The 15,145-nt window shown below is 34.1% G+C and overlaps 2 protein-coding genes across 2 annotated transcripts in view; both read right to left on the bottom strand.

Moving 5' to 3' along the window:
• The window catches only part of LOC149409569 (cell adhesion molecule 3-like), a 491,423-nt gene that overhangs the window by 158,258 nt on the left and 318,020 nt on the right, over positions 1-15,145 (bottom strand). The window lies entirely within an intron of this gene.
• LOC149409570 (uncharacterized) lies at positions 8,215-11,604 on the bottom strand. Its single transcript, XM_089649522.1, has 2 exons — positions 11,089-11,604; positions 8,215-9,383 (listed from the first exon to the last, which is right to left on the bottom strand). The coding sequence occupies exons 1-2, from the start codon at positions 11,516-11,518 to the stop codon at positions 9,364-9,366; spliced, it is 450 nt and encodes a 149-aa protein (XP_089505648.1). The 5' UTR covers positions 11,519-11,604; the 3' UTR covers positions 8,215-9,363.

The following is a 15,145-nucleotide window of genomic DNA, read 5'->3' as shown; positions in this document are numbered from 1 at the left end:
GCCTACGTAGTTGAGTAGTTACAATCATTATCTACAGATCGGGAGGTTACGTGTTAATATCCCAGCGTGCGCAAGTAAATTTTATTTGATTAATTTATTCAACGTATTCATTAAAAATTCAGAATCGTTAAACCACCATTCTTAAGCAAAACGTTGATTGAAATGGCTCTAGCCATGTTTAGTGACCAGATCTGAATAGCCAAGTACTTTCCCACCTTGCTCTTCCTCATCTCCTTTCCATTTCCACTACCGTCACCCTCAAAAACTATCAAATTGGGGATGCCACTGGCTCACTGGCTCCCGACGGTACTCACATAAAACAGTTCTCTTTTTTACCTCCAGCGGTGAAAGCATCGTTTTCGCACCCTGGCGGTAGAATGGCGAAACAAGCGTTTATACAGCATCTCAAATACCTATTGTCCTATATACAGGCGGATGGTTATTGAGATCTGGTCATCAAACAATTCTGAAGCCATTGCAAGTAAAGTTTCGCTTCTAAATGGTGGTCTTTTGTCAGGGCGATACTGATAGTATCCTCCACTCTGAAGAGTGAACTATCGGTAATTACATATAAACTACGTACGAAAGAACTTTAGTCAAAAACAACACATCAAGATACCACACGGAAGAACAGCTGTACAGGAGAAATGGCGCTATGGAATTTAATGATTGCTCCTACATTATCTTTAATCTTCCTAAATGTTAGGGAAATAAATAAAAAATAAAAAATTCTTTTACTGTAAATGCATGATTAATTTTAAAGTCACACAACAAAATATATTTATTTTTTGGAATAACTTTATTGACTAAAACCTCAAATTGTAATATTTAATTATTTAAGACAATATTAGTGACTTCTCAACGAAAATCTGAAATATAAAAATCAGAAAAGGATACGGTCACATCTAGGACTCGAACCCAGAACCCTTGCCTTGCCGGGACAATGCTCTACCACTGAGCTAATGGAACCCTATCCCTTTCGGTCACATTTAACTGTATCATACTTCGAAAAAAAACTACCAACATTGTCTTCATTTTTTCTAAATAAGATAGGTTTATATAAAAGACGCTGTCTAGATTGCATTTAGTTCGAGTTGAATCTTGCTATCATACTTAAAGATAAAGAATATTCGGTGAAAAAATGAAGACAATGTTGGTAGTTTTTATTCGAAGTATGATACAGTTAAATGTGACCGAAGGGGATAGGGTCCTATTAGCTCAGTGGTAGAGCGGTGCCTTCTGATTTTTCTGTTTCAGATTTTCGTTTAGAAATCACTTATATTGTCTTCAATAATAAAAAAATATATTTATGTATTAATCTCTGTTCTCCTCAGAACAAACGTATAGTCAATTTGATCCTGAATATCCCACCCTCGAACGTGTCGCAAAAATATATTCTGTTGTTGAAATGTGTAATAAATAATAAATAAATAAATATATTTGAGCACATATAAAGTCATAACCACCCGGTGAACTATCAAACAAACACGACAAACCAAAGTGGTTAGTCGAACGAGTAGATAGCATTCACTGGGTGTTCCGCGCTGCGAAATTGTATCTCTTTTCTATAGGTATATAAAATATATACACGGGAATTACTTAGAAATAATAATTATTCGAGTTCCTTGTACACTACTTGTAACTCGCAAGGAACTTTCCTCAGTAAGCGGTGATATATTAACAAAACTTTTGTCTATTAGAGAAATTCGTGCTTTCGCGCGGAAAGCTTAACCTGTTTACTACGGACGGGGTGCTTTGCTGATATTAAAAAGTTTGGGGTTTATTTATACCCCATTGAGTTTTATATCGATAATTTAAAGTTATGAAATTGTTTCTCCATGTTTTGGAGAAAATGCGATGTGGACTAAGGAGCATCTAACTAGCGTAGACCCGTGAAATATCACGGGATATTATAATGCCAATTTTAAAAAGACGATACTTTTTTAAATATTACATTATTAGTTATTTTTATAAATATTACACTGTTAGCTGGAAGAAATAGTATGTAACCTATAAGTTATACCCTTTGTACTCTTTTTCTGCAATAAATATTTTTTTAATTTGAATTTGAATTTGTTACTTAAATTCAAAGGAAATAGGAGATCATTGAACGTGAAAAATTTCACTCAGAAATAATGAACAACACTTATGCAACTGAAATGTTTAATTATGACAGACCCTGTAGTGATTTGTTTTTCGGGTATTATGCCGTGTTACGCTACCTCCTTCTTTAGCGAACGTTTCGGACACACAATGCAGTGTCCATCACCAGGGCAGATGTGTTATCAGTGTGGCAGATTACACGTCTGACCTAATGATGGACACTGCAATGCTGTCCGAAACCTTGGCTAAAGAAGGCGATAGCGGAACACGGCATAAAACCCCAAAAACAAATCACTATAATACTTTTGGCCGTGAAAATCTCAAATCATTCCTATGAAAAGCACGGGTTTTATAATATGTAGAATACAAAATTTTGAAAAAAAATCGTTTAAATAATATTCTGTTATTGCTATATCACCTACTTTATCGCTTGTCAGAATTATTATTCTGAATATTCTGTATTATTCTGAATTATTCTGAATATTTGCGGCACGTTCCAGAGTGGAAGATACTACCAGTATCGCCCTGGTGTAAGACCACCATTCAGAATTGAAACGTTGCTCCAAATGGCTTTAGCCGTGTTTAGTGACTAAATCTGAATAGCCAGGTACTTCCCCACCTTCCTCTTTCCCTTCCCCACTTACCTTCAGCCTCACAACATCCCCCAATTGGGGATGCCATAGTCTCACTGGCTCCAGATGGGAGCAGTTGGGACTCTTGTGAGGTATTCACTGTAAAAAAAAAAAAAAAAAATTCTTCACGCGATTAGTTTTAATTTTGAAAATGACACTTTAAAAACATATTTGAGTACATTGAACGTGCAAAATTTCATGCAGAAATAACGCACATCACAGACAACCGAAATTAGTATGTTTGATAATATATTTCATCACGTTAAAATCAATTTGTGTAAAATAGGTACTTCATTTTTTGACTTAATTTATCTCTAAATAATTGTTCATCGAGAAACAACATCTCAGTTTTGAGTTATCTACATTATACTAAATCAAACTTTAGAATGGAGGAGATGTGGTATAGGAAGTTTGGTAAATATACACTGGCTTTTCAGTTCTGGTCACAAAATACAGATAAATCTGGTTCAAGCACTGTTTCAAATCTGAATGATGATCGCAAAAAGATCTGCCAAAATAAAATGAAAAAAATAATGGGTTTATTTAGACCCCACTGGTAAAACAATGGTTAAAATTATATCCCAAGTGCCTCGGATTAAATACGATGAAAGATATTGTTTTTTCCAAGTGTTTTTATGGCATGAAAGTCTCGGTTCTTCGAGTTAGTTCTACAAAGTAGTCCTTTGTGCATTTGACTGGTTTCCTGAAACTCTCATAATCTAGAAAAGGAGTCCAAATTTTCCGGATTCCAAATTATTATTAGGAGTTAGTTTTATATTTATGTAAGCAAACGTTTCCTTAGTGGTTACGAAAGCGAATTTTGAAACTTTGTTATTATAACTAGCTGAAATCCCCGGCATAGCTTGGACTCTTGGCAAAATTTTTCGAAATCAGGTGTAGACAGTAATTTTCTTCTCATTGTGGATGTCAAGTGTGCAAAATTTCATCAAGAAGTATCAGAATTCTGCTTTAAGAGGTTGGAAAAGGGAGCTCTTCTTGAAGACGAAGTGTGCAAAATTTTATTAATCTTGGATAGAACTGGAGATTTGTATAAAAATAAAATCAACGCCGCCCGCAATTTTTTTATAAAAACAAACATTCCCGGGTTACGAATAACCTGACAATATTTAAAAATCTCTTACTACCACCACAGTCACCCGATAATGTTGCTTGTGTTGTGTTGGAGGATTTAGACAGCCGAGGAATTGAACCAAAACCTTCTAGATCACAAGGCCGGGACACAGAATCAAATCAGCCTCATAACTTGTATGAGGACCTCTTAAAAATGTATTTTTATTAAATGAAAAAAATACACTTTGTAAAACACCACTTTTATTATGAATTAATATTAACAGCCAACCTGGTTTCGCTTAGCTGAAACTTCGTCAGGGATTATTGTATCAACTAAAGTTATTTTCATACAGACACATATATATATATTTAGAAGAAAATAAAACAATGAGTGAAGGAGATAGAAATAAAATAACAGACACGAGTGAAAGAGATACAAATAAAAGAGCAGACACCTTATTAGTGCTAGAACGAGAAAGGAAGAAACATTATTTTTTTAACGATAAACTAAGGTTTTTATGCATAGAAAAAAGGATAACAAATTATTATAAACTATAATTAGTCGCCTGAAATATCCATAGAAATTGAATAATTTTTTAATGATAAACTAATATTTATAAGACAAGGTTTTTTATGCATAGCACAAAGGATAACAAAATATTAAAAGCCATAATTAGTCGCCCGAAATATCAATACAAATTGAACAAATTCAACACTTATTCAAAGCAGTCTCCTAACTTGTGTGGGATTTTACAAAAAAGTTGATTTAATTTATTTTTTTCACTTTTTTCTTATTTATTTAAATATATTAAAACATATTTCAGACGACTAATTATTGCTTATAATAATTTATAATTAGGGATAGTATAGTCATAGTCCAATTGGCTTCGGGCAGAAGGGACTCTTGTGGGGATCATAATAATACGGTGATAGGAAGCTTAAGTTAACTATAAACGAAATATCGTCAAACAGTTTTCTTTTTAATTGCTACTAAAAACCAACAATAAAAATCGTATGTTTTCAGCGAAGTCGACCCAGCGTTAAAGCGGGTCAAACTTTCGAAAGAATAACAGATACGTTAACGTTAGTAACGCTATACAATTGGAGCAAGAAATGTAAGGGATTTTATTTTATTTTGTCAGCTCTGATAACTCCGTACGAACTTTAATTTTGGATATAAATAGAATATGATATTTTTTTACGTATCAAATAATATTAAAATTGTGTTCGTACACATTGTGAGATATGAATAATACTATTTTTTTTAATTTTAATTTATATTATAGAAACAAACAGTACATGATTTACAGAGATGAAAAAATATACAGGAATAAGATACTTCATGTTGGGTACCGATGATATGTTTCCTTGTAATGTCTGCTAAGTGGTATGTTTATTCTTTAATTACCAGGTGACTTGTGTAGTTTATAGGTGTGTGTGTATGTGTGACGTGTGTAATGTATGTGTGAGAGGGTGTGTGTGAGGGTGTGTCTGAGGGTGTGTGTGTGTGTGTGTGTGTGTGTGTGTGAGGGTGGGTAAGGGTATGTGTGTGTGTGTGTATGTATGCGCATTGAATACTTTAAATTATTGACATGATGCCACGTTTGAATTTGGGCAGTGAATCCGAAAAAATGTCAATGTTAGAGTTTAGACAAATATTATTTAGAGTATGAAGAGCTCGGTTAATTGTCGTATTAGATGCTGCATTTGTTTTATAATTTAGCCTGTGGAATAGCACTGTATATCGTGTACGTCTCAAAGGTATTTAAAAGTTAATTAGGGACAGAAGTTCACAGAAGCGTTATATTGTGGTTGGAAGAAGGTAAACATTATAAGGAATTACAAAATGTTATAAAAAAATTTAAAGACAGTTAGTAGTAATACAGTTTTCGCATGATTATAATAAAAAACAGTAAAATAAACTACGATGATAGGATTATTTCACAAAATAAAAAAAATATGTTATCAATTTAGTAAGTTGCATTTTATATGTTTTCTAGTTACAGTTGGAGCAGTTACTTAGATAGCAAATTAATTTTTGACAAGCATATTGAACACATTATTTCAAAATCCTACAGAATGCTAGGTTTCTTATTAAGAATATACAAAGTTTTCAAAAGTGCTAAGACTCTGTGTTGTTTTGTTCATTGGTCAGAAGTCCACTGGAGTATGCTTCCACAATATGGAATCCTCAATATAAGGTATAGGTACATAGATTAGTAGAAAGTATACAGAATAAATTTTCGAAACATTTACTCAAGAAATACAACAAAACTATAAATAATATGTTAACTTTACAAAAAAGACGCACATTGTCGGACCTGTTGTTTCTAAATAATCTGCTAAATAATAAAATAGATAGTCCCGAATTGCTATCCGTCATTGGTTTAAATGTTCCAACGAGGCGTACCAGGCACACTACACTTTTTCATATTGAAGCCAACAATACCAATGCAGCAAACAACTCTGTAATTACTCGCGCAATCACAACTTACACCCATTACGAAAAATTACTACATTTATACATCTTTCACGATTCCTTTCTAACATACAAAACTAACTTATTAAATTTCTTAGCATGACATATTTCAAAAATAATTTCACATCATTTTTCAAAACTCCTATGTATTAACAGTCAATTACAATTCGTGAGCTTATTATAATTCTTGTTTTAAATTCATTTATTATTATATATCCACACACTTCCTTCCTTTTATAACAATCTCAGGCGAAATTACGTAATGATATTTTATGGACATACGTAATAGGTACTACAACTATGTAATAACTAAAAATATCTTATTGTATCTAATTGTAATGTGTATGTCTTAACAAATAAATAAATAGAAAATAAATACAGTTGAAAATTTGTATATCTCTAGAGGCATTGTGAGTTTTACAGATACGTTCTATTAAAGAGTTTTGCGCATATTTGGCTTTACAGTGTTGTGTTCTAAATAAGTCTTCTAGTAATATTGTAGTTATAAGTAATTAATAATATGATAAGTATAACATGTTGTAGTAAGTACATTGCAGTGAAAAAGTGATGAAATTTCATTTTTCTTAAATACCTTTCCTAGTAACTAAAACGTATATAATAAAATGTAAATAGTAATCAAGAATCAAGACATTAAAACTTGTACATATTTTTGAGAAAAAATGTCATTTGTGGAAAATAAATAAGATTTGTGTTATTTTCAAGATCCGTTTCTTTTGAAACATCTTTTTTTTGATAAGATTGTCTTTAAAATATTTTTCACAATGTTCAAAGTTTCGTTTTGTTATTAATGCTTCTAATTTCATCCGGTAGTCGATTGAAAGAGATTCTTCCTTAGTAGGTGTAATCATTTTGTCCAAATTGTGTATTTAATTTTGGGTAAGTATATAAAAATATATTTATACGTCCGTCGAGCACGGTTTTCAGTTAAATATTGGTTCTTATATTTTTCTATAATGATTTGAATTATTGAATTCTTAATGTACAAATCTTTAAATGATGGGACTTTTTGAATAAGTGATCTGTTGGTTATCCACTTAGTTTTCTTTATTTTTATTTTATTATTATTCTCTGTACGACTCGGAGCAGTTGAGACTCTTGTACCGTATTCACATAAACAATTCATAAATAAAAGTTATAGTTTTTGTTCACATGAAACAGATAATTTGTGATGTGACATTACAATTTAAAATAAAACAATAACTTAGTAAAGTGGTGGCTGATTTGGGGTCGAGTTTGGGTCCCACCCAGGCGTAGTGTGTTCAATTCCTCGGCTGGCTAAGTCCTCCATCACAACACAAGCAACATTTTCAGCTGACTGTGGTGGAAGTAGGAAATTTTCAAATATTATCCGATTATTCGTAGCCCGGGAATGTTTGTGATTCTTAAAAAAAAATTATCACTAAATTGATTTAAAATATTGTTGCTTGGGCTGATTTCTGATGTTCAGCAAAAAGTAAATGTTAATGTTATTTATAACAGAGCAGAATGCGCCAAACCTGTTTTTTGTGTGGCAATAGGTTTAAAAAATAAAAGTGGTGTTAGCAAAAAAATCGTTTTGTTTTAATTATAATATTCATCACAAAGTATCTGCTTCATTTGACAAAAAAATTGCTTCACATCTGTCAGAACAGAACATAACACCGACCAAACCAAATAAACGAAGAATTGATATGTAAAAACTGAAACCATTAAAAAAATCTGATAATTTTTTTTCGAAATTTCTACTCAACTAGAAAATTTCAATTTATTTTCGTTCATGCTTTTCAATTTCGTGCGGGAAACAACACAGCACCATCATAAATGCCTTTAATTATCGCGCAATACATTGATTTCCCTCTCTGATTGTATAAATTAACTGCCTACCCTTTCGGAGCCCATGTAGGGGGTAGGAATGGTTATTAAGCCTGTTAAAAATTGGGGATGATCCTTTTTGAATAAAAACTGGTTTTCTTGATACCACTTTACATTTATTTCAAACTATTGAAACAGGTACAATATTTATAAGGAAACTGTGCGAATAACACTGCTACGATCGCTCTGACTTATGAGCTTGTTTATTATCGAGTTATTGTTGAGAAAAGAACGAAAAAATACATAATGCGAGCCTTTTTAAAGACTTCAAAACCCACTACATGTAAATAAAACACTTGTCATTGTGATTTCTAGCAGTAAAAATGAAACCTGCTATACCGACCAAATTGACACTATTTTCTAAGCAAGGACTCACACCATTTTGGTTAAACGTAGTAACTTCAAATTTCTAGACTACAGATGTCGGTAGCCTGCAAAATTGAACATATTGCCAGGGGGCGGGATTCAAAAATTGCACTAAATTTTTGAATGATAATCTATTTAAAATAAACTATAAACCAAACAGAATAAACTAAAAATTCTTAATCTAAATATACCACAAAAATACTAACAAAATAATTCAAAATAGCAGAAATTAACAAAATAAAACCCCCTTTTTTTTATGCCCTGCTGGTAAACTTATAAATTTAACTGTATAAATGCTGTTGAATTACTCTATTAATAAACTAAAGATAACTAGAAAATTATTAATCCTATTAAATAACCAAAAAAAATTCAAAAATGACTAAATTACACACGTCTGCATACTAATTTTTACATATTTAAATAGTTCAATAACACAAATAATATAGTTTACACTGAACATAACACAATTATTGTTCTTTTTTTTTTTTTCTTTCTTCTCAGGTCTTCTGCTTGATCCATCCAAGGTGGAGTCGAGAAGATAAGCATCATAGTGTAATGTACATAATCAATCCTTGGTAAGGTCCGGGACGTCAATTACAGGTTTAGTGTCTGAATCCAGGGGCATCAGACATATCTTTGTGATGGGCCTCACAAAGACTCCTTGAGGTGTTTTTAGTGTAACAACTCGTACTACTCCATCCGCTCCAGGGTGTGTATGCAGAATTCGGGCCATTTTCCATAAAAGTGGAGGTAAATGATCTTCCTTTAAAATCACCAGATCGTCTTTTTGCAGTGCCCGTTGAGTGCTGGTCTGCCATTTAGTTCTCTTTTGTAGTTCCATCAGGTAATCTTGCTTCCATCTAGACCAAAAAGATTGAATTAGCGAACTGATCCTCTGATATTGAGTTAGTCTGTTGTCCGGTATCGCCCGGACGTCTCTCTCAGGAATGATACAGGATTCAGTGCCTATAAGGAAATGGTTTGGGGTAAGAGGTTGGTAATCATGGATGTCGTCGGATAAGGAAGTTAATGGACGGGAGTTCAAACAGGCCTCAATCTGACAAATTAAGGTATATAAGAGTTCAAATGTTAATGAAGAATTGTTAGTGATTCTATATAAATGGAATTTTGCTGATTTTACTGCTGCTTCCCACAAACCTCCCTGATTAGGGGCTCGAGGGGTTATGAACTTCCACTCAATACCTCTGTTCACTAAATAATTTTGAATATTGTCGTTGTTTTCCCTCAAGCTGGTGTACAGCTCTTTGAGTCTGCTGCTAGCTCCTTTAAAATTACTAGCATTGTCGGAAAAGATCTTTTCAGGTTGTCCCCTACGGGATATAAACCTTTTTAAGCTGTTCAAAAAAGCATTGCTAGATAAATCCGAAACTAATTCCAAGTGAACGGCCTTGGTTGAGAAGCAAATAAAGATACATAAATACGATTTTGCGAGGGAAGCCTTCCTCAGCGTCCCACTTTTAATTAGAATTGGTCCGGCGTAATCTATTCCGGTGATAGCGAAAGGACGACTCGGCGTAATTCTTTCAGGTGGCAAATTTCCCATGATTTGATGACCGGTTCGGGGACGACATCTAAAACATACAACACATTTATGTAATATCTTTTTAATAGTATTTTTACCAAAGATGGGCCAAAATTTTAATCGTATTTCAGCTACTCGGTTTGCAACGAAAGTAGCCCATCTCGTAGGTTGACCTTTCAGCCAGCACAACGTTATCATGGAGTCACACCAATAATGTGTGTCGATCTCCACTATATTTAGCGCTTGTTTTATATTTTTTATTAATTTCGCCAGTAGCACAGCACTACAAAGCTCTAACTTGGGCAGGGAAATACACTTCAATGGCGCCACTCTTGATTTGGACGTTATTAAATGGGAATGCCGCTTACCGACATGGTCCACTGACACCATGTAAACGCAGGCTCCGTAAGCTTTCTCAGATGAGTCGCAAAAACCGTGTAGTTGTAGATATGTAGATTGCCTGCAAATAATTTTTCTTGGTATTTTCAACACATTTAGTTGAATTAATTCTTGAAGGTAGGACCTCCAGGGTGCTAATATTTCATTAGGCAATGGATCATCCCACGCTGCTTTAGACTGCCATAACTTCTGCATTATCAATTTGGCTACAACTATAATCGGTCCTAGAAGACCTAATGGATCGAAGGTTGATGCGATGCAAGATAATATCTGTCTTTTACTCTCGGTTCGACTTGATGGTTTCATTATTACATAAGAAAAATAATCAGATTCATTATTCCATATTAATCCTAATATTTTCTCAGTCTTTGGATTGTCAGTAATAATTTTTTCAGAATTGCCTGATTCGGCAATCTTAGCTTGGCCCGACTCGGCTGACAACTCCAAGACATTGGACCTCCATTTCCTCAAGGTCATCCCCGCAGACAAAAAGATGTTGATTAATTGCTCTTTTAACTCTCTACAGGATTCCATGTCATCTCCTCCGGTTAACAAGTCATCCATATAGAAGTCATTTTCTATGACCTGACTAGCTCTAGGAAAATTTATATTGTTATCCATACCAATTTGCCGTAGACTTCTAGTGGCTAAGAAAGAGGAAGGCCCCAGACCATATGTGACTGTCTTCAGACGGTAATGCTTGAGCACCTCCTGCGGCGACTCGCGCCACACTATCTTCTGCAGGTCACGGTCCGCTTCACACACATTAATCTGGCGGTACATCTTCTCGATGTCAGCCGTCAGTACTACTTGATGTTTCCTGAAATGCAATAGTTGGGTGTATAAGTCCTTTTGTATAACAGGTCCTGTCATCAAGGCGTCATTGAGAGAAATTCCATTTGAAGTTTTGGCGGAGCCGTCAAAAACGACCCTCACTTTAGTAGTAGTGCTTGATTCTTTTATTACAGCGTGATGAGGTAAAAAATAGGATTCACGATCCCCCTTTGACTGGTCACACACCTCCATATGACCTAATTCCTCATATTCACGCATGAATTGTATATATTGTGTCTTCAATTCGGGATTTGACACAAATTTTCTTTCTATATTTTTAAATCTTTTTTCAGCAGTGAGTAATGAACTTCCCAGCTGATCAATGCATGCTCGACGCGGTAAACTTACTACGTATCTACCGTCGTCTTGTCTAGTATGAGTACTAGCAAAACTGGCTTCACAAGCCTTTTCTTCATGATTTAGAATCTTAGTGGGATTAATCTCCTCCAATTTCCAAAATTTTTCTATTTGGTGACTTATTTTATTTATAGATAAATTACAACAATCTGATACAGGCCTTTGCTTTGGGTACATGTGGATTGGTCCTGATATGATCCATCCCAGTTGCGTACGTTGAAGTGTTGGTCCCGATTCGAGTTTCAATCTATCGTTGGTTAGGATTTCCCAAAAGCTCTCCGCGCCCAACAGGATGTCGATGGGTGCAGCTATATTGAAGTTCGGGTCAGCTAGCTCCAATCCTCGTGGTAACTTGAAGTCTTTTTTCGCCATTGTCACTTGTGGTAAATTTGTTGTAATCTCCTGTAAAATCAGACATGATATTTCACTTTTATAATCAGTATGAAGCGAATTCATCTCCACTGAAATTCTCTTTTTTATGTGAGTGATGTTATTATGGATCCCAGAAACGGGTTTGTTTATCAATTCACATGGTAAATTTAATTTATTAGCAAATTCTGCTCTCATAAAATTTGACTGGGCCCCTGAATCAATCAGAATGCGGGCTTTAAAAATTTTATTGTTACTACCCACAACTCCTATGTTGGCAGTTGACAATAATATTATTTTTTCTGCTTTATCCGATGCAGAAAAATTCGATACTGAAACCTCGTTATCAGCATCCATATTGGAGGCCTCCCGCAGAGGTACCTCATTGTGTAGTAAGGTGTTGTGATTATCTTTGCCACAACGCCTGCAAGAAAAGGTTGCCTTGCAACTCTGTGCCTGGTGACCCACCTTTAAACATTTAAAACAAGCTTGGATTGATTTCGTAGCATCAATCCTCTCATGTAATTTTAATTTCAGAAATTTTTTACAATAATAAATATGGTGACCTTTCTCGTTACAATAAATGCAGTTGTTAGCCTTTACTGCTAAAAATACTGATGAATCTTTTTTGCAATTATTGTTGCCTAGTTGTGTTTTATGTAAGCTAGAAATTTTTTTCTCAGAAGCGTTCATCAGTTCCAATACTTGGGCTCTAGCAGATAAACATTTTAAGAATTCCTTTAACGTCGGTAATTCGTCTTGTAATATATATTGTTCCCAATTTTTTCGGGTAGCTGTGTCTAATTTATTTGATATTATATAAATAACCAATGGATCCCATTGATCTACCTTGACCCCGATATTTTGTAATGCCTTTAAACTAACGTTTGTTTCATCAATTAGATACCTCAATGCTACAGGCTCTTCTTGTTTCATGTCTTTTAATGAAAATAGAGCTTGGATGTGTTTATGAACGGTAGTTCTTAAATTTGCATAACGTTCATTTAATAATTCCCAAGCGGAAATGTAATTTAATTCAGAAATTTCTAGATTAGCAATTATCTTTAATGCGTTTCCCTTTAAAGTTGATTGCAAATAAAAGAATTTTTGTACGTTGCTTAAATTTCTATTGTTATGGACTAAAGTCTTGAAGGTTTCGACGAAATTAACCCAATTTTTCTGATCGCCATGAAATTCCCGTAATTGGAGGTTGGGTAGTTTAATTTCCACCTTACTTTGATCGACGGATTCGATCGCACCTTTGGCCGTTGCCAAAACTGAGAAATATTGGTTTTCGAAAGCTTCTCGTTGACTATAATTTTCAATTTCGTCTGAATCCGGTAACATTTCAATTTTCTGTTGAACTGCTTCGAATTCATCTAACAATGATTTCACCCGCTCATATCTTAATTTAATTTCATTTACCGACAATGCATTTAAGGAATCCGCGAATCGGGTTAGTTTTCCTTTGATTACGCCGCGTTTGTTTATTAATGACTTCATATTTTCCATTTTTAATTATATTTTGTTAATATCGGTTGACAATTATTTTATTTTAGCAAACACCCGTTTGAAAGAATACCACGACAATCTTGACAATACTATTTGAGAACACTATTCAATAATATTATATTCTTATTTTCAAGTGGGTAGTGATTTTATTTATAATATTGACTCTATTTAAGATTAATCTCGTTTAAATTACATGAGACCTGAATAAACATAAAATGGATGATAGGAAGGAAAGCACTGAATACTTATCTCAGATTTGCGATGTGGTCCACTTTCCTTAATGATTTCCAGTTTCAATCAATTTTGTATCCTTTTGGCTGCTGGTTCTTTGTTTTTTTTTTACATACAATCTCCTGATCGTAATCCGGTTGAAGGATCAAATGTTAAAAATTGGGGATGATCCTTTTTGAATAAAAACTGGTTTTCTTGATACCACTTTACATTTATTTCAAACTATTGAAACAGGTACAATATTTATAAGGAAACTGTGCGAATAACACTGCTACGATCGCTCTGACTTATGAGCTTGTTTATTATCGAGTTATTGTTGAGAAAAGAACGAAAAAATACATAATGCGAGCCTTTTTAAAGACTTCAAAACCCACTACATGTAAATAAAACACTTGTCATTGTGATTTCTAGCAGTAAAAATGAAACCTGCTATACCGACCAAATTGACACTATTTTCTAAGCAAGGACTCACACCATTTTGGTTAAACGTAGTAACTTCAAATTTCTAGACTACAGATGTCGGTAGCCTGCAAAATTGAACAAAGCCGACTATCAGAGATCGTGCCAGATTCTGGAAATGTATTGTTACAATTCTATTGTTTTCCAGTGGCGTACAACTGTTGTTAAATTTAATAGGCAAGATTAGATATCCAAGAAAACGTGTAGGTTAATTTGGAAATCCGCATTGAACAACATAAATACATAACACACTTGGGTTAAAGATTTATCCTGTAATCCCAATCTCATGAAGTAACGTGGGTTTTGTAGTGAGATTTAGAATTACTAGTAATGCCTAGGTTAGAGGTATTGCAGGCAATTTGCTTTAAACTGTCTGCCTGTCTTAGTTAAGTAAGTTTCTTAAGAAAACTCAAAATCATCCATAAGAGAGAAATGAGACAAATTTTAATTGTATTCTTATCTGCCTCACTAGCATATTGAGAAATGATTTAAACGGTGTAAGAAAGAGAAAACACCACTCTTTACATTCAAATTTAGAAGTTTACCACAAAATAATATAGGGTTTTCGAATAAGAAGTGCTATTTTGATTTTCAATCGTATCGTTGCTTGTGTGGCACGTAGCGCCGTCTTGTTGAATGTAAACGTTGTCCAAATCAATACCATCCAATTCCGGCCATAAAAAATCATTAATCATCTCACGATAGCGCAATCCATTCACCGTAACTGTTGCTCCAGCCTCATTTTCGAAAAAGTAAGGTCCAGTCACACGTTGAGGATAGAGAGGCTTTTCAACAATAACTCTTAGGTTTTTTCGAGCCCCAGATGCGACAATTTTGATTGTTGACGAAGCCACCGATGTGGAAATGGGCCTCATCACTCAAGATGATTTGCATTTGATTCACTCAAGTGAATTTTAA

The sequence above is a fragment of the Hesperophylax consimilis genome, chromosome 30 (genome assembly GCF_061612785.1).
Source record: "Hesperophylax consimilis isolate HC1 chromosome 30, BYU_Hcon_1.0, whole genome shotgun sequence".
NCBI lineage: Eukaryota > Metazoa > Arthropoda > Insecta > Trichoptera > Limnephilidae > Hesperophylax > Hesperophylax consimilis.
This window is presented reverse-complemented; position numbering and strand designations above follow the sequence as displayed.

What these genes read in the sequence shown, in the direction of transcription:
- LOC149409570 (XM_089649522.1), bottom strand. Translation starts at nt 11,518, where the DNA reads ATGCGTGAATATGAGGAATTAGGTCATATGGAGGTGTGTGACCAGTCA. An exon ending in TAGAAGTCTACGGCAAATTG is followed by an intron (nt 9,384 to 11,088) that starts GTATGGATAACA and finishes TTTTTGGTCTAG; the next exon opens with ATGGAAGCAAGATTACCTGA.